The sequence below is a fragment of the Zonotrichia leucophrys genome, chromosome 26, assembly GCF_028769735.1.
Source record: "Zonotrichia leucophrys gambelii isolate GWCS_2022_RI chromosome 26, RI_Zleu_2.0, whole genome shotgun sequence".
NCBI classification, from domain to species: Eukaryota; Metazoa; Chordata; class Aves; order Passeriformes; family Passerellidae; genus Zonotrichia; species Zonotrichia leucophrys.
Window position 1 is genome coordinate 4,606,450 of NC_088195.1, and position 27,874 is coordinate 4,634,323.

General features: G+C 47.2%; 1 protein-coding gene across 1 annotated transcript; it reads right to left on the bottom strand.

Moving 5' to 3' along the window:
- Positions 1-5,678: 5,678 nt before the first annotated feature.
- On the bottom strand, positions 5,679-25,726 carry TSPAN2 (tetraspanin 2). Its single transcript, XM_064733023.1, has 8 exons — positions 25,538-25,726; positions 23,006-23,108; positions 10,693-10,790; positions 10,190-10,264; positions 9,578-9,679; positions 8,312-8,386; positions 7,493-7,576; positions 5,679-5,976 (listed from the first exon to the last, which is right to left on the bottom strand). Exons 1-8 carry the CDS (start codon positions 25,604-25,606, stop codon positions 5,911-5,913), a joined length of 672 nt encoding a protein of 223 aa, XP_064589093.1. The 5' UTR covers positions 25,607-25,726; the 3' UTR covers positions 5,679-5,910.
- Between the last annotated feature and the right edge of the window lie 2,148 nt (positions 25,727-27,874).

The window sequence follows — 27,874 nt, forward strand, 5'->3', positions numbered from 1 at the left end:
TGTAAAACAAATCCCTTACACTTATGATTTAAACAACCCACTTATAGCTAATTTTATAGCTGATTGGGTACAAGGCTATTTCTAAAACTCTTCAGAGCAGGAGAGGTTAGTTACAATTAAATTACAAACACTTTCTGGTGGTGAGAATGTGGTATTCCCAGCCCCTTTTGTGTATCACACAGATGAGCTGTGGTCTCCCAAGCTCTCCAAGGAAGAGCTGCAACATGAACTGCTGCTCTCTAATTGATGAAGAGCACAGGAGTGGTAGAAAAAACTTGGGAAATTGGTATTTATTGAACAAAGCAGCCCTTATGGTATCTGGTAAATGCCAAAGAAACAAAGTGTTCAGCTTTAAGATCAACCAGAGCTTTCTTAAGGTGTCTGGACTGTTAAAAATGTTATTTAGCACAGGAAAATATAATTCTATTTACTATTAAGCAGCACTTGTACTTAGCAAAACAAAAAGAGGGTGCTTTGCTATTTAGAGTATCCGCAGCACTGCTAAGTTATTGTAATGTCCTTTGTGGCCTGACAGATTTGTCTTCAGTACAAACAAAACCCACGTCTACTTTTATGGTGAATGCCTATGGAAAATCATTGAGAGAAAATAACTAATGTGCCTTCTTTTACACTTTAGAAAAACCCACACTGAGACGTTTGCGTTGTGCTAACATATCTATTTAACCATACACTTCCATTCCCTCCAAGGACTGTGTTAAGCAGTTTTCATGTTCAAGTTTAAGACCTTCAAGCCCAGTGATAAATCCCTGTTCAGGTGATGAATCCCTCCAGACATGTGTTTGTTACGTTCCGTTTATCCCAAGACGGTTTCCACATAACTCAGCGATGGATTTGCGGGCAATCCAAACATCCTCACCCACGGTCCGTCCCTCAGCCCGGCTGGGGAGAGCACAGAACGGGCCGGGTCTGGAGCCGCGGCTGCTCCCGGCGCCCCGGCCCGCTCAGGTGCTCGGAGAGCCACAGACCCGGCCGCATTCACGCGTGGAGCACGGAGAAGGAAAAGCAGAAGCAGGAGAAGCAGGAGAAGCAGACCGCGCTACCCCCGGTTCCCCCGGCACAAGGAGCGGCCTGAGCTCCGCACCCGCGGGGGCTGCGGCGACACCCCCGGCCCGCAGGGGGCGCTGTGCCGAGGGCTCTGAGGGGAGGCCCCGCCCGTACCGGCCCCTGCCCGCCGGGGCCGCCGCTGTTCCCTCACGTAAAGCGGCGTGGGCGGCATTGGAGGGGCGGATTCTGCCCCTCTGCCCTGCTCAGGTGAGACCCCCGCCTGCAGAGCCGCCTGAGCCCTGAGCGCCCAGCACAGGAAGGAACAGGAGCCAGTCAAGAGGACCTAACGGGAGGATTAGAGGGATGGAGCAGCTCTGCTGGGAAATTGGAATTGTCCAGGCTGGAGAAGAGAAACTTCGGGGTGACCTTATTGTGGCCTTCCAGTACCAGAAGGGAGACTACAAGGGGGAGTGGCTTCACACAGACAGTAGGTTTAGATTGGATATTAGGAAGAAATCGTTCCCTGTGAGGGTGGTGAGGCTTTGGCACAGGTGCCCAGAGAAGCTGTGGCTGCCCTGGGATCCCTGGAAGTGTCCAAGGCCAGGCTGGATGGGGCTGGGAGCACTCTGGGACAGTGAGAAGAGCTTTGAGGTCCCTTCCCGCCCAAACCATTCTGGGATTGTGGCCCCGCCCCGCCGCAGTGCGAGCAGCCAATGGGGAGCGAGCCCCGCCCACAGTGGGCGGGGCCTCACGGGCACGCGGGTCCCTGAGGGGAATTCTGGGGTTGCCGGGTTTGGATCCCGGCGGGTCCCGATTCCGATCTTAATCCCAATCCCAGTCCCCATCCTAATCCCAGTCCCGGTCCCGATCCTAGTCCCGGTCCCCAGCCCGGGGCCCTGCCTGCCTCGCTGGCCGAGGGCTGCCCCGTCACCTGGAGCCCACCCGGTGTCCTGAATGCCGCAGGTGAGGGGAGGCAGCCCCGCGGTGCCCTCAGGGCCTGGGGGGGCTCTGGCCGCGCGGATCGAGTTCTCTCCGGGAGTCGTTTATTCCAGGTTATTTTTATTAGGAAGTTGTTTCAAATTCAAGACACACAGCCGATAAAACGCCACTTCGGAACACATCATAGGGAAGTGAAAGCGAATTTCAGCCACAGAGTTAAGTTTGTTTTCTTTCAAAGCAAGAGGTAATTCTGCCACAGATTTGGCAACATGAACCAAAATGCCAGTTCTGTCCAAAATCAGAATTTATGCTGTGCCATACACATTATCCTGGAAGTGGTTAGTGTTTTGGAAAACCTCGTGGCTGGAGCACCAATAGAGAGGAAAAAAGATTGAAAAGCTTTATTTATGTACATTTTCTATGAACAGCATCCACTGCTGTTAATCCATAGCCTGCAAAGGCTGTGCAATACAGCATTTGAGGGCTTAAGACAACTCAATTTCTTTTTCAAGACACATGAAACGTGTTTTGTTATAAAACTATCAGTATCAAGACAAGTGAAATACTACTCTTCATTGTAGGGAAGTCACAGGGCTGAGCTTCATCAGCTGCTGTGTGATTTCTCAGAGGTACCAAAACTGGCTGAGGTTTCCCTGTGACAAAGGTAGCTCCCACTGAAATCAGTAACTTAGAAAAATTAGACAAGGGAAATGTGAATAAAGATGTTTAGAGACACAGTAAGGGCATCAACAACTTACATGTTTATGCTGTAGAACAGACTGACAGGAGAACAAGAAAATGTGTGTGATGTGCTTTCAAAATTCTGTCACCTGGAGGGTTCTGATCTTTTGTCACTTTCCTCTGACACAGGTGCAAGGGACAGGATAAAAGGGTATTTTTGCTGCCTTATGTGGCAGTAGTGCTGAAAAAATATCTTCAATTACTAAGATGCAGAGAAAACTGCAATTATATTAAGCACCTCACAACAACAGGAAACTACAAAAGACCTTTATCCCTGGATTCTGTTAAAGGCACTAGTATATGAATAATATGTTGATTTCCAGCTTAATTTATACCAATAACTTAGAGAACTAAACCAGTAACAGGTATTGTCCTGTTCCTGGTATGCAGTGCAAGTATCCCCTAGACCTAAATAACTGCAACCCTAGAGCTTATGCAGGAATGCTCAGAAAATTAATGCTTTCTTTAGAGGAAGAAAAAAACAAATCACAAACCCAAAACACTTCAGCAGAAAGTTTGGTGGCTCTAGTCTGAATTTATAGAAAGTTTTTTTCTACCACTTTTTTCTGTTTTCCTAAGGCACTGGGGTGGTTTTGTACTTCTGGGGGAGTGGAGGGCTGGGGAAGCAACAGCAGGTTCTGCAAAAGCTGCCTTGGTATTCAGTGCATCTCCAGGCAGGAGTGGGCATCTTCCAAGAAATCTTATTCAAGAAATAATAAATAAAAAGATAAACTCTGGTCCTGTCATTACATTCCGGTGCTATGAGTTCGAGGAATGTGTAGATGTGTTTAAAATGAATGGAACACTCATTATGAGGGGGAATGCAACACAAGGAAATTGCTTTATTTGCAGTCAGTTTCTATCCCTGTAGGACAACAGTTCTTGGAACCTGAACCACTGGCTCTGGTGCTGTTTTTACTGATTTTCCTGGAAAGCTGGCTTGTCCTGAGTGGCAACAATGACACTCCACAAGAGTTCCTTCTTTCTGCCAGTACTACCTTGGGACAACACACCCCAGCTGGGCACTAACCTGTCATCTCCTCAGAGCACAACCACTGCAGGGACAGTCTCAGGTACACCTGGAGCCAGGAAATTGCTTTGCTGCCTGCTGTGTCCAACTGATTCCTAAGGTTCAGCTTGAGACCCTCATGGATTTGCTGCCACTGCTGTCTTGGGAACAAGCAGCAGATCAGGGCCCTGTTTCCTGTGCTGGTTCTTGCAGAATGAGGTTCCCAGGCCCTGTTTTTAATTAACATCCATTGCTAATCAGCTGTGACAGAGTGACACAAGCCTCACTCTTTTCTGGTGTGTGATTTCACGTGTCCCTGCCAGCCTAAAGCTCAGCCTGGACACAGCTCAGTCAGCAGTGCCTGCCCAGCTCTTAGTGCAGTGCCACAGCTCGTGGTTGGATGGTTGGAAAAGAGAAATCCATGTAAGAGACACCAAGATGTGTCAGCTAAACCAGAGACTTGGAGCAGCAGCACTACCCCAAGTCCTGAAGTGACAAAAAACTGATGGGAGTTTGAGTTTCTTTGGGGAATAAGAGATAAAAAATAAATAATAGATAAAGGGTGGTATATCCCACACAACATGTAACATATTTCCTGAAATCCCATTTTGTTCCACTGTGTTTCGGCAGAACAAGGAGCCCATGAATTGTAAATTCCAAGGCCTCTCAGACAATTGGAATGTGGAGTTTCACTGAACTTCTCCCCAGCATGGATGGAACAGCTGCATCAGGAATCTGAACTGGTCAGCACCAGATCTGCTGTCATGGGGGTATAATTAGCAAAAAGCTTTTCTCTGAAATGGTGAATTATCTTGAGTAAGCCGAAAATTAAGAGATCCTGAGCCTTTGATGTAACTTCTTTTTCTGGGGACAACCTTTCTCCCTTCTAGGCTGGTTCAAAAGGAACATTCTCTTATGAATAAATATGACAAATAGGAAAATTAAAATCTAGAAAAAAACAATGTAAACGCAAGCCCTGAGGTATTTCAAGCACACTGTAATTTTCATTCCTGACAATCTAATTTATACCTATGCAATCTGAAGGTGCCAGTAAGAGAACTTACTGCATGGCTCTGTAAAAATGTCCCATCTTCCTTTCCTGCCTTCTGCCCCAGGAAGGGGCAAGAGGTTGAGGTAAGAGCCCCATGGAAGCTGTGATAGTCACAGAAGCAGAAACTGAGGATATTAAAGTGCTGTGTGTCTTTTTCTGACCGCTTTCACTCTTTGTTTGGCTTCCACAGGCCAGTTAGATTCTCCAGAGATCTGACAAGGGGCTGCTTGTCTGGACCTAGGCTCCACTCCTGCACCAGTTTGTAGCCACAGTGAGGCTTTTGGGACAAATGTGGATTTTAGTGGCCCGTGAACTCACAGTTGGGTTTTTTGGTCTATCTCAGCCTAGCTTGGGAAGCTTAAGCACACTTTGCACTGCAGTTGGTCCCAAATGACTGCCTGGTCTTGCCAGCTTCCCACCTCCTTCCCCCTCTTCCTTTAGCCTGGATCTCCTTGGATGTGTTTTCTCCCCCAGAGCTTTCTGCATTTGCATGAAGGGTCCAGTCCTACAAAAAATAAACACCCAATCTCTGCATGACAGTGAAGGCAGTGGGTCTACTCTTCAAGTTTGCTGCAGCAGACCCTTAGGCATTAATTGGTTTTTTTTTTTTTTAAATAAAGTACAATTTTATTAGTTCTGCTCTGTTTGGGCTTTGGAAAATAAAGTCACAACATGGATCATAGGTCTTTTTACAATGGCATTTGTGCCTCTGCTAATTCTTGGCACACAGGGGCTCAGTGTGAGAGGGCTCTGAGCACTGTGTCCCTGGGGGATGTGCACACACATCTGTTCCATCTGCAGATGTTTACCTGGACAGCTGCTGCACATCCAGGGACCTGCTCACATCCAGAGGTGTTTGTAAGGAGACACATGCATGTGCTTACATGTGTAAACTCTTAATTGCACATATACAAACATTAAAAATCAAATTAGTCTTTGATGCACCTTTGCTCTTTTATCATTAAAAAGGACATTTTAAACCCTTTTTTTGTTCACTTCAGTTTTACTGTAACTAATACAATTCACCTGATCACCTAACGGGATATTTTCCTCTCAGTATGTTAAAACACTGATTAAAATGCATTACAATTATTAAATTGGGTAGAAGAGCACTTCTTGTAAGCTTAGTCTGGAACTCCTGGGGCAGAGTTGTGCAGTGACAGTTTTAGATCATTTCTCTCATGTTACGGATGGTACAGCACAGAACCATGCTGAAAATCATGCCAAAGATCTAGAAGAGAAGGGATGTGATTTAGGGATCCACTTACAAAACAGTTATACAACAATTTGCATATCAGACAATCTGAAGGTCCCTGTGGCAGAGTAGTGACTGCTTCCATCTACAAACCCCAAAACATCAGACAATAAACATGGAGGAGGTTTCACTGATTTTATCACATTGGTTTCACTGTTCTTAGTTCTAAATGTCCAGCCAAGGCACAACTGCCCCAAATATTCATGTTCCTAACATCAATTTAAGTCACATAATAACTGGTGATAATAATATTGGTGGTATCCTGGTATTTCACTGGAGTGTTCTGAATTTCAGAATGCTTCTACATGGAATAGGACACACATTAGAGTAAGAGCAGAGGGTGACTGCAGAGCCCCCAGAGCTGGTGCTGAGCTCTGAATAGTTCCTGTGCTCAAGAGCAAGGTTACACATTAAGTATAAGACTATATACATGAAATCTAAACCCCCATTTGTGTCAGGGAACTTGGTCAGCAGAGGGAATGATAAAAGCAGAGAACAGTGGGTGTTGGCAGAGCTCTGCTTTCTGCCACAGGTCAGTTCTCCACAGCTGCTGCCTCCTGAGGCTGCACTGCTTAGGGTGTGAGATGGGCATTAAAGCTCTGGGTTCCTGTCCCTAAGGATGGGCACAGCTGAGCCCTCACAGCCCAGCACGTGGCACAAAAACACAGAGAAAGGTGCAGGTGCATTTCTGCTGCTGAAGGGGTCGTGGTCACTTCAGGACCTTCACTGTGGCTGAGGTGGGGACCCAAGGGGAGATGATCCCAGTTCTGGTGTGTCCGTGATGTTACAGATCTCTGTCCCACCCCCAGTGTATTTCTGAGTCCCTTCCTGTTTCAGGCAAACCCCAGGACTGTTCAATATGCACAGCATGGTTTCTGTTACCTGCAGAAACCCTTCAGCTGCTTTTCAGTGTCCACTGTGAATGTCCTGCTCTTCCCAGCAGCTAAGGGAGTGTTTCTTTACTCATACTGTGGCTCCTCATGCTGCTGGTGTGACTCTGAAGGAAATCAGGGCACAGCTGTGCTGGAAAAGCTTTGAGCTAAAGCCTGGGGAGCCCCAGCCTGCCGGTCCTGCTGTGTCCTTGGGACAGGGTGACATCTATTGGTCACAGCTCTGGTGGCTACTCTCTATTCCTCATGGAAACTAAGGAATGTGTCCTAAAGGATTGAAAGCATCAGCCTGCAGTTGTTTTGGAATACAGTAAATGCTGCTACAGCTTTTTGCTTTTTAGTTTGGTTCATGTGCACTCTGCTCTCACAACAAAGGAAGATTACCATCACTTTGGAACCTGTCTAAGGACACAAAATGAACTTGAAAAGCACAGTCACACAGCTCTGCTTGCACTGATGGGGGCAATTCCCAGGGAGAAGACACACTGGAAGCAAGAAGAATTGAGGAATCTCACCAGTTGCTGCAAAACACCTTCCACAAAGCTTTGAGTAAGGGAAGGGTACTGGGCTCAAGGAGAGACTGGAGAAATGGATTTACTCACTGTGATGCTAGCAATTGCAATTCCAACAATTCCAACGAGGCGCAGCTGAGTATCAATTACATTCTGAATTTCAGTTAGGCAGTTCTGTTAAAAACAAAATTAAAATATTTTTTAATGCCTGGAAATTTATATTTCAATCAATTCTATCAGCTGTTCTCACTGAGCAACAAATAAACACAAAAATATTAGTGCAGTCACTGTCCTAATTCCTGCAGCTAAACGTTGAGTTTTGCTGGATAATTTTCCCAGCATCTTCCCTTTCCTGGTGAGGCATCTGTACCTCTTGCATGGAGAGCCAGACACATGCAAGTAATTTTCTTACACTCAGTTTTCTTCCTAAATTTAAACTCCTTTATATAACAGGCCATGCTAAATCAGGAGGTTTGGTGCTTCATTTTGACATTGAACTCACAAGCAGATTCCAGAAAAGACAGAAATGACAGAAATATCTTTCTTGACACCAATGAAGTTTCTAGTCAGGATGCTCCATGCATGACTAAGGTGGGCACTTGCTAAAATTCAATTTGGGATTTGGGATTTGGGATCCTGTTCTGTTCCCTCCTTCTCCCTTTTCCTTTCAGATGGTGCAATATTGTCTTGGCTACCATGGGATGCCACAAACACGTTGTCGTGACTGAGGGCGTTGTGACCTCCAGCTTAATTCTGCCTCCACTCTGCTCCATTCCATAAGGAATTTCATGCTGGAATTTGCAAGGTAAAAAGAACTTCTTCCTTTCTTTTCCTTACAGAATGTCTCCAATTTTACTAAAGACCTGACATGAAGAAGTGATTAGAACAAGCAGGACAGAGGACACTTGCCTTTGGCAGCTGGATGTTCTCTGGACAGGGCAATCCTGTTTGTTGTTCCACATTACCTTTACCACAGCACTGGAGCTGAATGAAACAGAGATGGAGGATCAAAGAGGGAAAACCACAGACCACATAATGAAAATCAGTTGTTATTTTGTCCTGGTTTAGGGACATATTTTCATACTGAAAGTGAGACAATAAATAACTAAAAAAAAGAATCTCTACAGATCAAATAATAACCTTATTCTCTATATTTAAACTGCTACTTCTGGTAGAGTTCCAACTGTGTGGGACAAAATTCTCAAAAATTAATTTTAATTGTGTGAGGCCACAGCAAACAGCCACATTTGTATTAACAACAATGACCAGAAGAGATTTTTATTACAGTATTTCATAACAAAGCAAACAAGTGGATTTGGGAAAAGCAGATCCCTGGCTTACAAGAAAACAGGAGTTAAAGGGAGAATGCAGAAAGTTCAAATATCACATACAGAATTATGGGCAATGCACAAAAAGCACAGCAGAGAATGCTGGAATTTTATTTCTGACACAACATCGTGCTGGGTTTGGAGACAGTAATAAATCAGAGTTTCAGAGGGTTTGTTTTTCCTGTTTGCCTATCTCCCACAAAATGCTTGGAATTCCTCTTTGGGTCAGAAATAAGAGCTATGGGAGAAGGACAAAAGGGTCTGAGGTTGTGAAATGTTTGTTCTACAGAACGTGGGAATTGCTGTAAGGAGCAGCAAAGCTTGGGCTTGCTCTCCATGGGAGGCAGTGCAGATCCAGGATGGACACAAACAGGATTACAGAAGTCACAGGTTGTAACTCTGATTCAGACATTCACTTTTTGGGTGGCCTGAACTGTGTCACACATGTGTGGTCTCTCACTGACTTGGTTCAGCCACACTGTAGGTCCTGGGACACAGGTCACGTTTTCTCTGACAGATGCAGAGGGATGCAATCATTTCTCTCTCTCTCTCTGCATTTGCAAGTATTTATCTGTGGATTTCAATGTCCACAAGGGTCATTTCTTCTGCACACACAGACCAGAAGCATCAGAAATTTCAAAGCCTGGCTAATTACACTTTCAAATGTAGAGATCCAAAACCCAGAATTCTGACAGAGCCCTCAGGAAACTCAGTGTTGTGAGCCTCTGGCTGGATTTGAAGTACATTCAGTTCTATTTTGGCATCCCTCAGAGGGAGGAACTTGGATTCTAAAGGGCAGTGTGGCAGTGGAGCACTGGAGGGAGCTGTTGGGGTGAGGAGCACTCACAGCCACGTGGTAGCGATAGATGGTACTGTTGACCTTCCCCACTGGGTTTTTCATGTAGTCCTCATAAGCATCTTCATAGATTTTCTGGGCTTCCTGTATTGCCTGCAGAAATCAGACTTTCAGTGAGTTGCAAATCAGTCTTACCCCCCATCCAAGACTTTCACTTTGTGTCCTCAACCCCCAGGGCAAAAGATTGTCCCTGGTAATCAGGTATGGTGACTGAAAAGCCAGGAGGGTTTGTGGCCTGGTGGCATTCAGAGGGTCAGAGTGTTCACAGGCTCTGTTCTGTGCTTTGGTTAAACACTCTGAGTTGGGCAAGTTCAGTGCCTGAATTTGTTTGCCCTTCTCCCAGGCAATGCCCTCCTTTCATACAGCTCCCCTTGATGTTCCTTCAAGGCTGAACCACACCTCCACCTTCTCTTGAACAGAGGAAGCAAAAACTTCATCCTGTTCCAAACTTGTGATAACACAAGCTGTCATTGGCTCCAGATAAGAATGTCAGAGAGTCTTGCAGGGAAAAGTCTGGAAAGTTTTCCTATGGAAGAGCCAGCTCAGTGGGCACTGGAATCCATAACTACCCCATCATTACATCAGAGGCTGTTTGCTACTTACCACTTTCTTGCCTATGAAGGCAAATACTCCAGCAGTGACCTCACCTGCAAATATCACCAACAGGCAAGCAAAGAACTGCAGAGGAAGCAGAGAATCTCACATGAGTGTGGCTTGTTCATGGGGCCTGCCAGCCAGCCCCTCATCCTCCCCAGGCCCCAACAGCCCACCCTGAACCAGAGCTCTGAGGGGGCTCTGCACAGGGCTGCCAAGGCAGATTGCTTGTCACATTCAAACCAAGGGGAAATGGCAAAGATGTGGCTCAGAGGGAGCTTCAGGAAAATCAGAGAGTAATTCCAGGGAATAAATACATCACAAGGGACAAGCAAGGGCACCTCTGCATGTATGCCAGCTCTGCAAGAGCATGGTGGCTGCTGAGTCCAGAGACACTGGATTAGCCAATAAAAGGACATAAGACCTTTCAGGTGTTGGACTGTAAAGATCTTTCCATTAATGCTTTGGATGGTTTCCCTGCAGAGCCCAGGCCCTGGAAAGCTTTTACTCACAGTTCCAATCAAGCACTGGGACTCCCGCGCTGCTCCACAGCACCCAAAAAATCCAACTGCTGCCATGATGGCCCCTGCTCCCACCAGCACATAGAGTCCTGTGGAAAGCAGAGCCAGCAACAATTTCAGAGGGTTTCTGTCCCCAGAGTCTGCTCCCTATTTCATCAGCCCCATCCACTTACAGGTATAACAAAGTCTCTGACTTTCACAAAACTGGTTGCACAGAAAAGGTTCTCTGGCCACAGGGGGAGAGCAATACTTCCTTCAGGATTCTTGGAGAATTAAATAAGACAATTTGAGATTAGCTCAGCTGGTTAGAGCATGGTGCTAAACCCACCAGCTTTGCAGGTTTGATTCCTGGATGGGCCATTCATTTAGGAGCTGGACCTGATGATCCTTGTGGGTCCATCCCTTCCAACTGAGAATATTCTGTGATAAGAATATGTGACTTTCACCTTCCTAGTTTGCTGTCCCAGGGACAGTTCAGTGCAGGAAGAACAAACCCCATACCATCCAGAACCCCTAACACCTCTGCAATAAGCAATGTCAGGCAAAAAAAAGCCCAGCTTTGGCAGAGGGCTTATTCCTGGGAAACCTGGGGCTGGAAATGGGGGAACTGAAAGGAACATGGGAGATGGCAGCATAGCCCCATACAGATCTAGGACTCCAGCTGTAAGCTGACACCTAGAAATACTCTTATTCAACAGGTGTTTTGGTTTTGGTTTTATTTTTTGTATGGGCTTTATCTAGGACAAAAGGAAATCAGACTACAGAGTTTTTCTTTCCTCACTTGTGAATGAACATTTTTTGATCTGTGCTCAGGCAACACTCGGGTTCCTGTGGGGTTCAGCTCCCACCAGACCACAACCACGGGGCTGTGCCTTGGCTCTGGTACTGTTGGTGTAATTCCAGTCCTTGTCCTGTGCAGGATGCTGTGCCAAGCCACTGCTGGGGAAAAGAGCTTCATCTTCCTCCTCCTCGTGTCCTTCTGGTGAGGGACAGTGGAGCTGCAGGCAGAGTGCACTAGAGGGCACAGTGAGCCTTGCTCCAGCCGGGACTGCCCAAGCTTCCACTGAGAGCCTTTAATGTGCTCAGTTACCAGTGGAAACATTATTATAAAATCCAACCCAGGGTGAGCACAGCTGCTGGCATTTGCTGTTAGCAGGCCTTGTGTGACCTGGACTAGGAAATCCTACAGATGACAGTTTGCAATTGCTAGGAAAATGTAAAACCAGTCAATGTTTGAGTGCAGAGCTTCCATCCAGCTGCTGTGCCTCACTGGTGCAGCCTGTCAGGGAAAGCCAGCTCCTGCCTGCTGCCCATTCAGTGCCACATCAGCCTCCAGTCTCTGTGTCTATCCCAGTTATGTGATCCTTGTCCTCCCCTCCCTCCTCCTGCCCCAGTTCCTGCTGAGAGAGACACTCTGATAAACAGCAATAAAACAAGCAATATGGCTTTGCCCTACTAATTGCAATATACACAGTGCTGCTGGCTGTCTGTTGGCAGTTCTTATCCCATGTTTTCTGGATTTTTAACACTCAGCCACCTGTGACTTCCTGGGACTGAGCATTCTTCAGGCTGTTCTTGTACACAGATGCACAGCACTGGTTTTTACTGGAGTACAAAGACGTTTATGGCTCAGGGGAGAAAGGTCAGCCAGGCCTGGTGGAAGATGAATTGGAAAAGACAAAACCCTCGCTCAGGTGCAGAACCTGGTGCTCACCAGGCAAACACCAACGCTGCCATTTCCTGGGATCTCCATGGTAACAAACAGTGTAATTACAAACATGTTTCCTGCACGTATTCAGTGTGTCCCTCCCTGCTCCCTCCCGGCACTTATCAGCCACTTAGCAAAGATAAATTGGAGTAAGGACACAGGAAAGGAGTCTTCCCATTTCTTTTGGTTATTTGCAGCTAGGAAAGACAAAGCTCAGTGAGTCTAGGGGTGAGACCACTCTCAGGAATTTGGATTTGCATTTGTCAGAGAAACAGCCTGAGCATTTCACTCGAATGACTCAGAGCTAAACCACCACCTCAGTGAGAACTTCCCTTTTAAGGCGTGTTACAGGAAGAACTCACAACACTCACTAAACAAAGCTGAGCCCCAAGCTGAGCCAGCCAGGAGTTAAAATCCACCTTCTTCCATCTTCTGCTCAGGAGAGTTCATCCCACCTTGTCCTTTCTCAGCCTGGGACTGCCACTTGGTGATACCCAGCTATTTCTAGATGGAAAATAATGTTGACACTTAAAATTTCCACAAAAAATAATGATATTTTTACTTTTCTACTATATATACACACATATGTAATCTTTCACACAGGAATGTAACTTGTGATTTTGGGGTTGTCCTGAGGCCAGGACTTGGCCTTGGTTGATCCTTGTGGATCCCTTCCAATTCTCAATATTCCATGAGACACATTAAAAGTAGCTTGAAAAAAGTGAAAGGGGCCAAGTTACTGAGAGGTTTCCAAGCACCCACATCCAGGGATGCTCAGTGGAAGATGACTTCCAGGAAGAATGTCTGCCAGAGATGGAAATGTTATAATTTATGGCTTAAACATCTTCATAAGGGACTTTTGCCTCTTGTAGCAAAACTGTATTACAAAAATTGCAGAGAAGACCTCCACATCCTGACTGAGGCCCCACTTAACCCCTCTGTGCCCCCCCCTTTTCTTTTCCTGTTTCTTTCTTTTCTCTTTTTTTCTCTTTGCCTCTTTTACTATTAAATAAAATATATCATTTTTTTTTGGCACCAACATTTAACCTCATTTGGTTTTAATAATATTTTTTTGTAGATTTTGAACGTTTCTTGGTTTGATCAGTTTTGTTCACAGACTTAATTTTCTTTGTGTTTAAACTGAGCTGTAGATGCAGAAATATCCTGGATGGTGTAAGTATGTAAGAAGGATCTGGTATTTCTTTTCCTAGAGGGTTGTACACAGCAATGTAGGCACGTTCACCTCAAATTCTTGATAAGAACAGACCTAAATTTAAAGTGAGACTCTCCAGAGAGAGAAAAACAAGCAAAGGGTGGCAAAGTCTGGCACAGAGCCCTTGGAATCCCAGCTTTAACTAAAGCCACCAAGCACTGAGAGCTGTCAGGGCCAGCAGTGCAAATCCAGATTTTGGTGGTTAATATCACACCTTTCCATGCAATAATATCCAGTGTCAGAAGTACCTCAGCTCCACTAAAACCCATCCCTTCCTAAAAAGCAGGATGGAAAACCTTAATCAGCTTCTATTCATCAGCACTTCCATTGTAAAACACAAAGCCTTGGCATGGCCTCCAGCTTGGCATCTACAGCACAGCAGGGAAACAAATAAAAGTCAGTTTATAGACACAGAACAGAGCAGGTTTGAGAGCTACAAACTGACACAGAAAATTCACTGCAAAGCTCAACATGGCAGAAAGAAGTGTGTGAGTCAGGTCAGGACAGAGAGCTTGTTTAGGTGAGTGGAAAATGATGAGGAGACTCTCCAGCTGCAGCTTTTTGTGCAGCAGAAGGAAAAAAGCACAAGGTGGAAAGGAAGCAAAGGTTTGTGGCCTTTGTGAATTCTTTCCTCTCACCTCTTGTTGCCTCTGTTGATTTCCTGCAATTCTGCTCTTTGGTCTGTGTGTGCTCATGGAGAGGAGAGAGGGCTGGCACCAAAACTGAGAGCAGGAATGCTGCTGTGGCAAACTGGCCCCAGACACAGCTCTGCCATCTGCGATTGCAGAATATTGGAATATTTACTACTCCTGCATTCAGGACCCACAAACAGGTCGCTGTCAGCCCCTGAATGCAAAGGGAGGAAGAGGCACATTCCAAAGATGAAAATCCACGTGCAAATCTGACAGAAAATTGGTTGATTTAGGCAGCCACAGGCACTGATTACTGAGGGGTTCTGGAGGAAATAGGGGCTTCTTTAGAACCACAAGAGAATGAAAAACAACGTGTCACAGGACTGGGGATTTTTGAACAGAGTCTATTCTCTTAATTATTTTTTTTTTTAGTGAGGAAATATTGAGGTTTTGGGGTGTGGTTTGTTTCTTTTGCTGTGCTGACCTCCCCCACCCCCCAGATTTTTTATAGATGTGAAGAGAAATGAAGACTTCTCCTTTTAGCAGTGAGTCAAGTGAGAGAACACCTGATAACAAATTGGTTTCCCTTCTGGCTGTAATGTACTGAGTGTAAGAGGGAAACCCCCTTCTTCTGCCATTGTTTTATTTTGCAAAGACAAATTTGGAAAGCCATAAAGCAGCAGCTTTTCTGTATATTTGATTTTTTTGATTCATCCCATGGGGAAAATCATTCTTTCCTGAAAGGAAATTGTCAAATGGGGGTATTCCCTGTGAAAATTCCAACAGGAGGGATTCCCATTTTCGAGCAGACTCTGCTTTGCAATTACAAGGGGAATTAAAATGTTATCTGGCAGCCTCAGAGCATCCTGTGGCTCCCAGTGGTGAAAAATGGCAAATCCACAAAAGCCAGCAGGTGTCTGGATCAGCCTCAGTGCTGGTGGCACTCAGCTCTCCCTGGCTCCTCTGGAGATAAGGACACATCCATTCCTGGGCTGTACATGGAGCCAGATCTGCAAGTCTGAAAAACCACCTTCAAAAGGATCAGGGGATTCTGGGGGTTGTTTCTGAGGGTACAAACCCTCTGTGATTAGCACTGATACAGAATTCCAGCTCTTTAGACCAGATAGAAGAGAAGGATGGGATTTTATAGCTGCAATATATTTTTATGTATATCAAGAGTGAGGGAAGGATCAGCCTGGGATGGCAGAGATGTAATTTCAGACTCTGGAACAGAACCCACTCCCACAGCTGCTTTTGTTTGTTTGTTTGTTTTTCCCCAAGTCTTACTGAAGGTTTGAGGCACAAATCCCTGCCAAAGAGCAGGAGCAGACAAACACACCCTGTCTCTGTCTGGCTTTATTTCACATGGGTTTCTTGTTTACCTGGCTGCTATGGGCACTTTCCATTTGAAATAATTCTCCTTTTTTTTTATTTTTTTTTTCCTCTCTTTTGGGCTGAGTAAATAACACTGAACAAACCCCCAACTGTTCCTACTGCACAGAGAGAACAAGCAGCTCTGTTCTGGGGTGAGGGACCCAGCAGCAGCAACAGCAGAGCCCAGGACCCAGACAGGGCTTGGAAGGATTTTCCTGGGGTTGTGAGTTCCTTGCAGCCCCAGAGGCAGATGGAATCCTCCATGGAAGGACTGAGGCTCTCCTGCCCTCAGGAGAGCACCAAGGAACCTCAAGCACAGACACACTCCTGGAAAATATGAGAAACACACGTAGGAGTTGGAAAAAAAAAAGTCCAGACAGGGACGGTTATGTGTGGCACCAAACTCAGCTCCTGAAACAGGACTGTTACGAGAAATTTCCATTGTATATTTATTTATAAAATACATTTACAGAACTGGAGAAAAGCTGCTGAGGCCTCTAAAGTGGCATGAATTTCTGGAGAAGTGGAACATACCCTTAATTTGAGCATAATGGATTTATCTGATTAAGTGTCTGGTGTGAATTCAGCAGAGATTTTGTGGTTAATCTTCCTGGAACCATTAAAGGCACCAGCCAGTGTGGAGGCTACTGCTGATGCACAAATCCTGGATTTCAATTTAAAAGCAGCCTCACTGCAATGTAACATCCCAGTTTAGTTCTTCCCTTTCCCACAGAACACCAGCCCTTGTTACATATCTTGCTCACATGAACCCTAAATAATCATGGCCAGATTCACTGCAGGCAGTGCATTCCCAAAGCTGCTCCCAAAGGCTCTGTCAGGGTCTGCCATCCCCAGACTGCTCTGAACTCAGTGTCACCTGTGCCAGCTGGAGCTGTCCTGCCCTGGCTGCTCTTCACAGACCCCAGGCAATGGATTCTGCCATGTAATGATGTGAAAAGTGTGGGAAACTTCCTCACATGGGAGCTGTAAGAGTGCACACTGTGGTCAGAAGGACATGGCCAAATGCCTTGGTACTTTCTCTACTTTCACTGCATCCTTTTTCACAAGAACCACAGAGCATTCAGGAGTGCACTGCAAATGTACACAATGACATTAAGATTCCTTTCTTCAAATTTCCTGACGTTTATTTGCCTATTTGGCTGCAGCAAGCAAAGCGCTTTGTTGTCAAGAGCAACTGACAGTGAGTCTAAGATCACGTTCCTGTGTGGTTGTAGCTAATTTAAAGTCTGTCAGTGTTTGTACTGCTTACATTATCTGTTACCACTTGCATCACTTTGTTGACACTGTATTTCTTCTTTGTAATACTCAGTCATTTGTATTCTGAAATCCTCTCGAGATTCTCTGCAATCCTCTCTAGATTAGGACACTGCATAATCCTGTGTGTGCATGAGCCAGCTCAATCCAAACCCCACTGAAGGTGTTTTTGAATTGACAAGGCCCAAAAAGGAGCCTGAGGGCTTTTTGGTTGCTGGTTTGTTTGTTTTTTTCCAGCAGACAGAACGCTTTCCTCTTAATGGCTTCAAAGTGGACAGTCCAAACGTATTTACAGCTCTGTCAGAGCGAAACAGCACAGGGCATTTCCCTTACAGGAGCTGTAATGGGTTATACTGGTTTGCTTGTTATGTAGGAACTGCTTCAGAGCATGTAGAGCTCTCTTAGAGAGACTCAGTGTGAAAAAGGAGCCTGAGCAACCTTGGAGGGTGGGTGCTGCTCCAAAGAGAGGAATCATGGAATGGTTTGGGCTGGAAGGGTCCCTGAAGATGAGGGAGTTCCAGCCCCTGTGACGGTGTTCACAAGGGTCCCAGGATGAGGGAAGAGATGAGGATCTGACTCCATGTTTCAGAAGGCTGATTCATTATTTTATGATATATATTATATTAAAACTGTACTAAAAGCATAGAAGAAAGGATTTCATCAGAAGGCTGGCTAAGCTAAGAATAGAAAAAGAAGTAATGATAACAGAGGCTTGTGTCTTGGACAGAGAGTCCGAGCCAGCTGACTGTGATTGGCCATTAATTAGAAACAACCACATGAGACCAATCACAGATGCACCTGTTGCATTCCACAGCAGCAGATAACCATTGCTTACATTTTGTTCCTGAGGCCTCTCGGCTTCTCAGGAGAAAAAATCCTAAGGAAAGGATTTTTCAGAAAATATCATGGCTACAAGCCCCCTGCCATGGGACACCTCCCACTGTCCCAGGTTGGTCCCAGCCCTGTCCAGCCTGGCCTTGGGCACTGCCAGGGATGCAGGGGCAGCCCCAGCTGCTCTGGGCACCTGTGCCAGGGCCTGGCACCCTCTGGGGTTACACATGAATGTACCCAGCCACGTCCTGGGGGCATGCAGGGATGACAAACACCTTGATGCCCTTTCCCTCCCGCAGCACCAGTGGCAGTTTGTCCCCAGTCACCTGCAGGCAGCCTTTGCAGAGAGCTCCCAGCGCTGCTGTGTGAGCTCCGGGCTGGGCCTGGGCACCCTGAGCAGAACAGGGACCCCCGGAGCCTGGAGCTCCCCGAGGGGCTCCGGGCTCAGCAGTGACAGCAGCGAGCAGGAACCAGGGTGGCTTCCAGCTGCCTCGAGGGAGGAGAAGGAAATGGGGTAACTGTGGCCTTGGCTGCTGCTCTGGGGTGGGACTGGCTGGGAGAAGCCACTCAGGAGGACAATTTAATGGGCAAAAAGCATAAAGTGCATTATCATACTTAAGTGATTAAAAAAAAAAAAAGCCTCCTGAACATCAGCATCTTGCAAATATGCAGCAATCACCCTGAGGCAGATGGACACTGTCACACTAGGCTAAATTAGCTTATTTGGTCAGAATTGCCTTTATTCTTGCCTTTATTCTAACTCTTAGGAACTGCTGCAAGGTTTTGTAATCCACAACAGAGACCGAAGACTTTGGAACAACTTTCATTTTTAGTAAGGTTTTCTCAGGGGGTGGTAGTGGTGGTGTCATATTTTTAAAGTGAATTTCCAGTGAGCAGCTTCCGTTTTCCACTCAGGGCCACTATCAGCCTTTTCTCTCTAAACCACTCTTCCTGAGCAACAGAAAAAAGAAAGCTGCACACAGATGATAGGAAGAAAGACAATTTCATTGCTAAAGTCTTAAGTACAGACTAAAAGCCTCTCCAATAGATGATGGCAGGATCATTTAATGCTCTTCTTGTGGTTGCACATCTCTTTTGCCAACAGCTCTCATTTTAAAGGCTGGTAGAGTTTGAGAAGTGGTGGATTTAGCAGAGAAAATCCTGTTGACTAAGGGTATAGTGCTTGACTCCAAAACACATGAATAGAACTTGAACAAAGTGAGGCACAGGAGCAGAGAACTGCAGTCCACATGGATGGAACCCCAGCCAGCTCCTGTTTGTGTGGGCATCCACTGCTATGGAGAAAAGCTCCGAATATCCTTCAGCTCCAGACATGACTTCATACCCTAAGGCACGCTCCATCCACGGACCTTTCAAAGCCAGCAGCATCGCTCCTGCTCTCACTGACCCCAAGGAAAAGCCACTATCACCCTAAAACTTTTGTCCACAGCTGCTTTGGCCCTGAGGGATGCCTGGATCGCAGATTGGATCATGGGACTGAAACAAAGAGAACAGAACAGAGCACAGGAGGGTTGTGAGCTCTGGCTGTGCAGGAGAAGCAACATTTCAGGGCTGAGAAGGAGCCACCCAGACTGATTTCCTTGCATTCATCAGGTTTTGTTACCATTCCTGAGGGGCTTTGTTGAGCACACACACTTCACTTTTATTGGTGCTGGCAGGGATGGGACCCTCTGCACTTCATTTCTGAGGAATACAGAGTTTGTCCTGCTGGTTGCCCTTTGTCCACCAAAAGCAGAGACAGAAGAACTGAAACTGATCCTTAGTAAGTCCCCATGTCAATTTTTGCTTTACAAGTGCTCTACTTGCACTCAGCAGCACTTGGTCTGTACTACTGTGCTTCAGTTTTTCTTAAAATTAAGACCAGCAGTACTACAAGGAATTAATTAATTGTGAGACAGCAATGCTGACACTCTGGGTTCCCACAAGTATCTTACTTCCTTCTGACTCTTGCAGACCTTCCTGCCCAGTAAAAAAATTCCCAGTCTTGGTACAGGAGTCTCCATAAGGATGAGCAATCTGAGGGAATTCCCGAAATTCCACAGATCTTTTCTCCATTTGATCTGTGCAGTGTCACAGACAACTCAGATAAAAAGGTATCTGCCAGCTATTATCCTTTGATGAAATTATCCTTTTTTTTTTCATTTTTTTCTTTCTCAAGAGAGGGATCTATGAACTCTACCAGAGCTGAACTGCAGCTGAACAGGGAAGCCACAGTTTTGCTTCATCACTTGAAGCAGAGGCACAAAAACTGCACTGTGAGATGGAGTAACATAAAAATATATCCCATTGTAGAGGGAATTGGGAACTGCAGGGAGAGGATGTCCAATTTTAGGAGCCTCCAGTGTAAGATGTGTCTGATAAAATGGTTGGAGGCTGCGTGGGTCAAAGTGTTCCAATTCCAACCTTTTCTGTTGTAGGTTTTTCACTGTGAACTGCAGTGGGGAATATGGATCACCAAACACAAAACCACAAGCAACAGAAAGCTAGGAACACATATGTGCTTGCCCACAGCACTGCTGCCTGGAAGCTGTTCTCCAACCAACAAAAACATCTCAGTGGCTGGAAAAGATGAACAGGCCTGGTTGCCAAGTCATGGCCTGAACTATTCCAGGGGCAGAAAAGACAGCTGGGCTGCTGGTAAAGAACAGGGCTATTTAAGGAGACTCACTCTGGCCTAATGGAAAATGCAAGGATAGAATTATCAATTATTTTACACTAACCCAACATTTCAGATCCAGGAAAAAAACAATCACAAGGAAGCAGAAGAGAGAAGCTGGTTAGAGTCGGCTGGCAGCTCAATCCAGGTACAGAAAGAGCAGAATGTGCTGCCCTTTAGAAGAAAGAAAATGAACTGTTTTTCAGAAGATGGTGATTCTGGAGTGTTTCAATGCACCTGCACTGTTGTTCCAAGCACTGGCACAAAGTTGATGTGATCCCAGGGCCTTGGGTTATCACAAGGAGCCACAAATGCCATCAGTGGAACTGAGATAAAGAAATTCTCTTTGGATGTATAGCTACATGCTGATATTTTAAGTCATACTGCTGATCTGCTTTCTCTTTCAGCCCTCAGGGCAGCTGCTCCTGGGGTGCTGCACAGTGTTCCATATTAAGAATTCCTATGCAAAGCCCTGGCTGCCACCCAGGAAGCATGTTAGAGAGCAAACACAGAGCCAAATAAACAACAGTCCCAGAGACTCCGAGAAAGGCCCAATACACAACTGCCAGGGGGGACTCCGAGCTGAAATCTCCTCGAGAGGGAAAGCTCTTCAGCATGACCTTCAAATGCAGCTTTGTCTGCTGCAAACCCACTGAAACTGAACTTCTCCCTGTCCTTTCACCACGGCCTTGGCCCCAGAGTGTTGACAGCCCCAGCACAGCCTGAGCTTTGCCATCAGATGCTCAGGAGTCACAGCATTTAGCAGGGTTTGTAATGAGGGAGGGAGGGCAGCAGAAAACTCTTTGGTTTTCTTTCACAGGAATGCTCTGTTCAGTGCCTATTACAGAAAAGGGCAAAACTTCACTTTAGAATTCAGTCCAAAGTGTAAGTTTGAAAGAATTCTGAAATCTCTGTGCCCTGTTCCTCAGCACTTCCTCTCACAGTTACACATTTCAACAGGCAGCTCTATAAATACGTGTGGCAGCCCAAAAGCTCAATGTCATGGTGTCTGATGAAACTTTTACAAAAACATTCCTCAGGACTTCCCAAAATGAACAACTTTGAACAACTTTTGTAATTTCTATTCAGGACAGAAGCAGACTACATCTTTTGGAGATTTCAATACACATGCACCAAAGAATATCTTGTTTACACTGCGTGTTCCAGGCTGTACTGGAGCTGTGGTGCTTATTCACAGCACAGGATGTAGCAATTTCTGCCTTCCAGCAGCACTTGATTTTGAAGGCCAGAACATCCTTTTGTCTTGTTTGCTCTCCTGGGACAAACACAAGTGGATCAGGGAGGGATGCATTGCAATCTACAGCACAGGGAATTCAGCAGGTATAAAGTGGAGCTGGAAATGAAGTTGGTGATCTAATGTGTTGCTGTCATAGCAGCTCAGATGTAAGAGAAAAAGTAAATCATAACTTCCTGGCTCTCTGTGTCAGTGGAGGTGCTGCAGTGTTTTACAGTAACCCTCAGGTGCCAAACAATGTTTACATGTGAATGGTTTTGTTCAGCCTCACAAAATCCCAGGGAAACATTGCTGGACATCACATTCTCCTCATCTATTCCATGGCTGCAGTTCTGTGCCTCTGGCCTGGCTGCAGATGTTAAAGAAACCTGGGCCTGGGGTTGTGGTGGGTCTGAGTCAGCCTCCACTGAGAGCATTGGGGTATTTAAGGCAACTGCACAATCCTGGAGTGGCAGGTAACTGCTGGAGGACACCTCTGTCACCTCCCAGCCCCTCCACCCTGTCACAGCGGCTTGATGGCCAGGGCAGGACTGGGTATTCACTCACACTTGGCATTTGTAGATGGCAAAAATGTTTGCACCAATGGGATTTTATTGGGTCCATCTCTAGGGGTGATGTATTAAACAGAAAAAATCCAACTTTTCTGGTGTAAAAATATGTTACAGTTACCAATGACAGAGAGCTGCAGTTGCTGGCAGTCCCAGACAGCTGCTATTTAAGGGTATCTATAAATATGAAGCACAGGTCCCAAAAATCCACCTGGAGATCCCAGGGAGAAAAAGTTATCTTAAATGCTAAAATTAGATGTGACTAATCCCAGTTCTGTGGGCACAGGAACTAGCTGATGCCTGCCCAGGCTGGACAAACAGCTCCTGAGATGACTGAACACCAGGTAATTTCACTGTTCAGATGGGGAAGGATTTGCTTTGGCACTTTGGTCCCACTGAGGCCTCCACAGGGAGAACTGCTGAGCAGAATTTTGCTGCTGTCCTGGTTCTGGGAACTTTCTGAAAGGACTCTTGTTTTGTTGGCTGGCAGCTGCACACAAAACTCTGGAGGGATATATTGGTGAGCCCCACAAGTGTCTGACCTGTCTCACCTTCTATTCTGAGAGTATTAGCACAATTCACTTAGGGTATGAGGGGACTGGATCAAATCCAGGAGAGGAGATTAGTTAGGGCTAAGGAAGTGGCTGTCAAGCAGAGAAAGGTCAAAAGCCATCACACACATGGCACACAGCACCAGAATATCCAGTTTTGTGTAGGTCAGCCCAGGTGTGTCACCTGCCCCAGGATGTAACCAAGGCTGGAGGCTGCTGCCCCCCAGCACTGTCACTTACCCATGAAGAAAAGTTCTGGGGACTTCTTGTCTGTAGCAAACTCAGCCATGGGCCCACCAAAGCGCAGCCAGAGCCCGAAGGCAATGACAGCCAGTCCTGCCAGCTGCAACACAAACACAGCAGTCAGGGCTGCAGTGACAATGGCTGCAGAGCATCACAGCAGTGTCCTGGCACCTTGTGCTTTCTTGAAATCCCACAGCTCAGAACTGCACTGTCAGAAAATTCATGCAGCACTTGCCAGGGTCTGAAACAACAAATTCCTATTACAGTGCAATGCAGTTCTTTCTTTCAGCTCCTCAGTGCAGTGGTGCTTCTGAACTTACTAGAGACTCTCAAACCTTGTCAGTCATTTAATCATCAAAACTGGGCCTGAACTGTCATGAGAAACAGAGGGGGGCAGGGCACCCCCACCAAAACTAGGAGGTACAAGGATTGTTACTGGGTAGATACCTTGGATCACAGAAATTACAAACCAGTGATAGATGCTGTCAAATGCAAGTTAAAAAATCTCTTTAATGTGAACAAGACCGGGTCACAAAGGAGTGTCACAGCTGTTTGAGGGAAAAGATCTACAGTGAGAGGTTTCAGCCTCACCACGTGCCAGACAGATCATCAGCCTGCCAGGCAGTGCTGTGTGTCCTGGCAGAGAACTCCAGCATCCCTCAGGAACAGAGCTGTGTGTCCTGCAGGCAGCTCCAGCATCCCTCAGGGCAGAGCTGTGTGTCCTGCAGGAGCTCCAGCATCCCTCAGGAGCAGAGCTGTGTGTCCTGCAGGCATCTCCAGCATCCCTCAGGGCAGAGCTGTGTGTCCTGCAGGAGTTCCAGCATCCCTCAGGAGCAGAGCTGTGTGTCCTGGCAGAGAACTCCAGCATCCCTCAGGGCAGAGCTGTGTGTCCTGCAGGAGCTCCAGCATCCCTCAGGGGCAGAGCTGTGTGTCCTGCAGGAGCTCCAGCACCCCTCAGGAGCAGAGCTGTGTGTCCTGCAGGCAGCTCTAACATCCCTCAGGAGCAGAGCTGTGTGTCCTGCAGGCAGCTCTAACATCCCTCAGGGCAGAGCTGTGTGTCCTGCAGGAGCTCCAGCATCCCTCAGGAGCAGAGCTGTGTGTCCTGCAGGCAGCAGAGCTGTGTGTCCTGCAGGAGCTCCAACACCCCTCAGGAGCAGAGCTGTGTGTCCTGCAGGCAGCTCTAACATCCCTCAGGAGCAGAGCTGTGTGTCCTGCAGGAGCTCAGGCATCCCTCAGGAGCAGGCACAGTGTCCTGCTGCTGTCCAGGCCCAGAGCCTCAGCCTGTGGCACCTGCACATCCTGGACAAGGCTCACAAGCACCTGCTGCTTCCTGTGTGGGTGCCAGCCTGGCACAGTGCTCCCCTAACCTGTCCTGCATTCCCTGGCACTCGATCCATTGGCACAGCTCCACAAGCCAAGAGAGCAGGCAGTTGTACAGCTGGAGAGCTCGGGATCACAGCTTTCCTCACAGATGTGTCCTAGCAGAGGGTGAGGGTCCCCTGCCACCCTGTCACAGCATGGGGACCTCCCTGCTGCCAGCCTAGGGCTGCCAGGGCCTCTCCAGGCTGTGGAGTGTCCCTGGCAGCTCGGGATGAATGTCCCAGCCAGCTGAGGAGATGGTTCCTTCCATCTCAGCGAAAAGGCAGATAACAAAACACAGTACTTGTCACTTTTGAGAAACAAATAACACAAAGCTTTGTCCTTCTGCTGCCTTGCAGCTGCAGCTGGGCAGCAATCACACTGCCCCTCCAGCTCGAGCACAGCAGCACTGTGTCCCCGGAGCACGCAGCGCTGTCACCACGAGGGAACAGCCTTTGGTTTAACTGTGCTTCAAGCATAAAGGAGACAAAAGCCCAAAACTGCTTGGTCCAGAGAGGCTGAACAGGATGACTTTGTGGCTTCTTTTAAAAAGACCCCAGTGAATCAGAAGGAAAGAAAAAGACATTTAAGAAGATAACATTGCTGATTGTTTTCTGGAAAGCTAAAGGGAGAACAGTGCACGAGGGAAAGTGAGGGAAGAGAAAGCGTGAATTCAGCTGGTGGAACTGTGAGACTATTGAAAAGGTGCAATGAGGAGAGAATGGACACAGCATTCCCTAAACCTCTTGGGGCGATGCGAGGACTCTGTTTTAGGATGATCTTGTAGCAGCTGTTTTCTCCCTTATTAAAATGGTATTAGTAAAAAGCACCGTGATGCTGTGAAATGTTCTGCTCACTGCACTCTACTGGGGGAACCTCTCCCAGCCTCCTCCTGCAGCCGCGTGGTTGCCGGGGCAATGATCGCTGCTTTAAACGATCAGTTCAGACAGATGCTGTCTCTGCTCAGCAATGTCATCCTACCCCGAGCCGGCGCTTCATTTCCCAGGCAAAGCTGCATCTCCCTGGGAGCGAGCAGAAGCCGGGAGCGCAGCCTCGGCTCGGGGAGCCGATCCCGCAGGGCTGCCCGGAGGGAGCCGCGCCCGTCCCACCCCCGGCACCCCCGGTACCCCCGGCACCTGCAGCAGGTGCCCGGCCCCGCCCAGCGCTCACCCAGAAGGTCAGGTTGAAGATGAAGAGCAGGATCTTGACGCAGCGCATCCCTCCATAGCCCACGCCCATGGCGGGCGCTCCGGCAGCAGCTCAGCCGCGGCTCGGCCCGACTCCGGCGGGGCGGCCCCGGGGGCAGGTGCGGGGCCGGGCGGATCCGCCGACCTGGGCCCGCCCCGGGGCGGACTTTGTGCCCGGCGCCGTGCCCGGGGCTTCCCGCGGCCGCGGCTGCCCGGGCGGGGCACGGGCGGGGCCGGGCACCCCCTGGCCGCGACGCTCGGTGCAATCCCTCTGTGTCTCCCGAAGACGCTCGGACCCTGCAGATGCTGCCCGCAAAATTACAGGCAGGAGCAAGAATGTGATGTCGTTAAACTTGTCTTGGTTCATAGCCATAGCTAAGAGACCCTCGAGTTCATTTTCCAATCATTTATTTGTTCTCTAATTTGACCCAAAATGCTGACTCTGCTGTCAAAATCTTAAAGCTTTCTCATCTTGTTTTTTTTCAGCTGCTCCTTTGAGGTCTTCAGGAACTCTGAGTCCAAAGTTGCCTGTGGGGCTCTGAGACAGGGGAGTACGAGGTAAGGTTGTGTCTCTGGAAAAGGGGTTTCTACGTTAAACATTTCCTCTCCTTATTTAACAAATAAAACACGAATAAAACACTTATTTCCTTTTGGTTTTTTTTTTTTTTTTTTTTCAGTTTGTGCTCTAGTTATAACTGCAGGGTTCTATCTATTCAGATTATTTTCAAGTTTTGAATAAATTTTCCCTGAGGTGTGTATGGAAAACATGCAAAAATGCATGGGAAAGGATGTTTGGTGTTGTTATTTCAAATTACACTCCTCTAATGACACAATAATACCAAAGGACGTTGGAGGCGGTTTCCTTTTTCACTCATTTTCCCCTTCGTTTTCAGTTGCGTTAAAGCCTGGCCGTATTTTGGAAAAATAATCCCAAACAGTTTATTTGAATTGCAATGACAGAGTTTAATTAAGAATATCTTATTCCATTTGCAATGAATTGCATTGCAATACAGTTTATTGGTGTAGTTGTTTGGTTTTTTTTAAAGAAACATTGAATCTACCTTATAACTCAGAGTAAAACCCCACAATTTCCCTTTTTTTTTGCTTCTGTGATGCTCTGCTGGATGGCGTTGACCTACCAGGTCCAATGCATTCCTTCTAAACTAACAAAAGCATGAATGCATTTGAATAATCAAAATAACTTCAAGACAATGAGATGCATCAAACAGTAGCAAAAGTCTTCATTATCCTGTGATACATTTGAAGCAGAGGAAAAACAAGAGAGTGGTTTTACCGTGGATTGTGATGGCAACAAAAATAAGGTTTCTCAACTTCTCTAGTAATTTTCATGCTGATTTTCTCTAAAAGTGTAGGAATGAAGCATTTGGCCTTCACAAGTAGTAGGTCTCCTTCCCACATAATTCTTGCAATGAATTAATCCCAAGGTGCTGCTTTTCAGCACGTGGTTCTTGGCATCTCCTGGAGGCAGCTCACAGCTTCCTCTGGCACTGCCCAGGGGTCACACAGGTTGGGGTGCCCGGGGACGTTCAGGCAGGTTTGGGTGCCCAGGGGCACAGGGTTGACAAAAAGTCACTGATGGAGCTCTGCTGGGCTCTGTTTTAGGGCCAGGTGTCTTCATAAATGACTCAGATCAGGACTTAAAGGGATACTGAGAAATTCTGCTGACAACACGAAACTGTTGTTGAGAAGAGCTGTTGACTCCCTCGGAGGCAGAGAGATCCTGATAAACGTGAGGGCTGGGTAATCACCAACCATGTGCAGTTTAACAAGGGCAAGTGCTGAATACTGCACCTGAAGTGTTGCAGGATGGAGTAACCCTGGATGTACGGGCAGAGTGGGGAGTGGAAAGCAGTACCATGGAAAGGAACCTGGGGGTTGTTGGATCTGAGTCAGTGTGCCCTGACCAGGAGGGACATCCTTGTCCTGGGGGCACCAGGCACAGCATCCAGGCCAGGTGAGGGAAGGATTGCCCTGCTCTGCTCTGGGACGGGGCACCCTGTCCTGGGGGCACCTGGGGTCCTGGTGATGGCCAGCTGGATCTGAGTCAGTGTGCCCTGACCAGGAGGGACATCCCTGTCCTGGGGGCACCTGGGGTCCTGGTGATGGCCAGCTGGATCTGAGTCAGTGTGCCCTGACCAGGAGGGACATCCCTGTCCTGGGGGCACCTGGGGTCCTGGTGATGGCCAGCTGGATCTGAGTCAGTGTGCCCTGACCAGGAGGGACATCCCTGTCCTGGGGGCACCTGGGGTCCTGGCGATGGCCAGCTGGACTGAGTCAGTGTGCCCTGAGCCAGGAGGGA